This window comes from Pygoscelis adeliae, unplaced genomic scaffold, assembly GCF_000699105.1.
Source record: "Pygoscelis adeliae isolate BGI_AS28 unplaced genomic scaffold, ASM69910v1 Scaffold294, whole genome shotgun sequence".
In the NCBI taxonomy this organism is placed as follows: domain Eukaryota; kingdom Metazoa; phylum Chordata; class Aves; order Sphenisciformes; family Spheniscidae; genus Pygoscelis; species Pygoscelis adeliae.
The window spans coordinates 3,338,516-3,341,065 of NW_008824722.1; the positions used below are offsets into that span (position 1 = coordinate 3,338,516).

At 39.9% G+C, this 2,550-nt stretch overlaps 1 protein-coding gene across 1 annotated transcript in view; it reads right to left on the bottom strand.

Moving 5' to 3' along the window:
• The window catches only part of CPEB3 (cytoplasmic polyadenylation element binding protein 3), a 99,782-nt gene that overhangs the window by 32,548 nt on the left and 64,684 nt on the right, over nt 1-2,550 (bottom strand). Inside the window, 2 exon segments of the mRNA XM_009323264.1 lie at nt 455-544; nt 2,419-2,547. Of these exon segments, the coding sequence (XP_009321539.1) occupies nt 455-544; nt 2,419-2,547 (219 nt within the window).

Consider the following 2,550-nt stretch of genomic DNA (forward strand, 5'->3'; position numbering starts at 1 on the left):
CACCCGGTGCACCCTGATGCAGACCTTGGGGTTCTGAGCAGGATCACAGCTGCTTGGGTCAGAACACACAAAGCGGACTCACGCGTCTCTACAAAATACTGTTTAGCCATCCACCAGTGACTTCCAGCTATTACTCCTATGGTTTCTACAGTATGCAAACTGCAACAAAATCAGCCCTAGGAAATTTCTGCAACTTGCCTTCTAAAGTAAGCCTAGTGTAAATTAGGGCATGATTCAAGGACTCCAGGCTTACTGAAGAAATACACACACAGGACCACATTTCAGTCACTGAATTGTGTTTTCTCCATCATGACAACTGCTGAAAATATGCTTGTTGAAAGAGAGAAAATTCATCGTAAAGAGTCAAATCTTTTCTTTGTAATGGCGTGCCACATTGCAGACGTAGTTTCCTTTTACCAGAACAGACTGCATAAACATATTTTAAACTGATTACCTTTAGGTGGAAAATATGACTTGCTTTCAGCTTTGTGAGGCCAGTCCACCACAAGAGGTCCAAACCTACGAAAGCTGGCAGTGATTTCATCTATAAAAAACAAATGAGGCACCTTAGAATCCGAAGACTGACAGTGGCAAGGTAACAATTCTTACTTTAAAAAAAAAACAAAAACCCAGACTATTTTCTACACCTATTAAGAACAGTGAAAACTGCAATAATGTACATAGAGGATGCCTAAGTATTCTTTCACCTCTATGCTACACATGGCTGCTTAAAAAAATAATTTTACATTCCACTAATGCAAGTTTGCAGCAGGATTAAATGCAAACATGATCTATCAGAAGTGAATATGCTTCAGCTGCGGTCTATTTCTAATTATAGCCACAAAGCAGGGTCAGATGCAGCCACATGGGACTGACGGAGGAGCTACATGTCAGCACAGCCACTCCTTGTAGCACGCCCTAAAAAGCAGGCTGCATCAGGTCATGCGACTGTGGGGATTTCACCTTCCTCAGTCCCCTCTGGAAATCTGCCTTGAATTACCGATTTATTTCTTCGATTTTTAAGCATCGGTTTAGAAACACTGTGGAACACACATCTCAAACTATCCTATAGGACAATTTTATTTTACATGCAAATGCTTCAGAAAAAAATATTTTATGTTATTTTTTAAAAAAATCTTTTTTCTCAATGCATTTATTTATGTACTTTAAAGAAATAATTAGTTTAAAATTATGTCTAATGTGATGCTAGATAGATCAGAGCAACAATCCATCAGGAGAAAAGTTTGAACAGAAAGGCAGTGGTTTTCCAATTTTCTGATTGCTGTTCGAGATGTGTCCAGTTTATCTGACCCCATGAGCTGCACATCCGATTTTTCAAGCAACTAGAGCCACAAAACACATATCGCATAACTCAGGAGCTGAAGGAAAAAAGGTGTTACTAGAGCAGACCTCTCATGGAAGAGGGTAACAGCTCCCAAGTGGCCATGTTAACTTCCTCACAGAATAGGCTGGGCATATATTTTTGATTCTGAGTGACCCAGCAATGTTCACGTCGGTTGTACCTGTTGGCCTGCTTCTTCTTAGAGCTGGGGATTCAGATTACCCAGCAGTCCCTGTATCAACAATCCTGCAACTCATGATGTGACATGGGAACTGCATTTGAGCTGTTTGTAAACCACAGATTGGCAACTCATACTATTTCTTTATTAAAATTGCACGTGGTTTAGGCTTCAATTTAGTAGGTCAGATTTGGAGATCCCTCTCTTTTCATTATAAGGCATCCTCAGATTCCCTACGTATGCCAGTTGAAGCTAGATAGTGGTGGATTCCAGCTATAATAAGAAAAATACACCAAAACCTGTCATATTTTTGGTTTGGAAGTCGGGGGGTGTGTGGGCACACACAAGTAGAGCAGATACTGATTGAGATTGAGAAAAAACCTGACCATCCTACTAAGCTGATTATTATTTTGTAACCATATTAATTGCCCTACATTTGTCAACTGAACACTGCATATATGCTGGATATAAGAGCTGATTAATTAAAGCCCGATTAATTTTGGTAAGGACTGTATTAACAAAGTCCTTAAAGTCAACCACATCTTTTAAAAAGAAGAGGGAAAGACTACGGAGGAGTGACAGTACCCACTAAGTTCCCTTTTTCAGCTTTCCCACTTTACATATGTGGGAACACATGTTGCTATTGCAGATTAGAAGACCTGCTATGCAGGCATTTCTGTCTCCATCTCTTCTGATCTACAGTACAAAAGAATGTCAAGTAAATTCTCAGGTGTTGCAGGGGGTGGTGGTGTTTGTTTGTTTGTTTTAAATAATACCACAAGCGCTACAAGTGACATACCTGGGAAAATACATTCGTTTTTATGAAAATCTGACCTTTTTAAAGTAATTACATGAAAGCCAATTCCCACATCTCACCAATGTAACTTATTCACAGTACCTTCATCAATGTCAGGAGGAAGACCTCCAACAAACACCTTTCTAGAATAGCGTTCCACTCTTTCACCATTCTGACAGCGTGTTGGAGAGCTGAGACCCGATGATAAAGACTGATCACCATGACTGTCGTCTA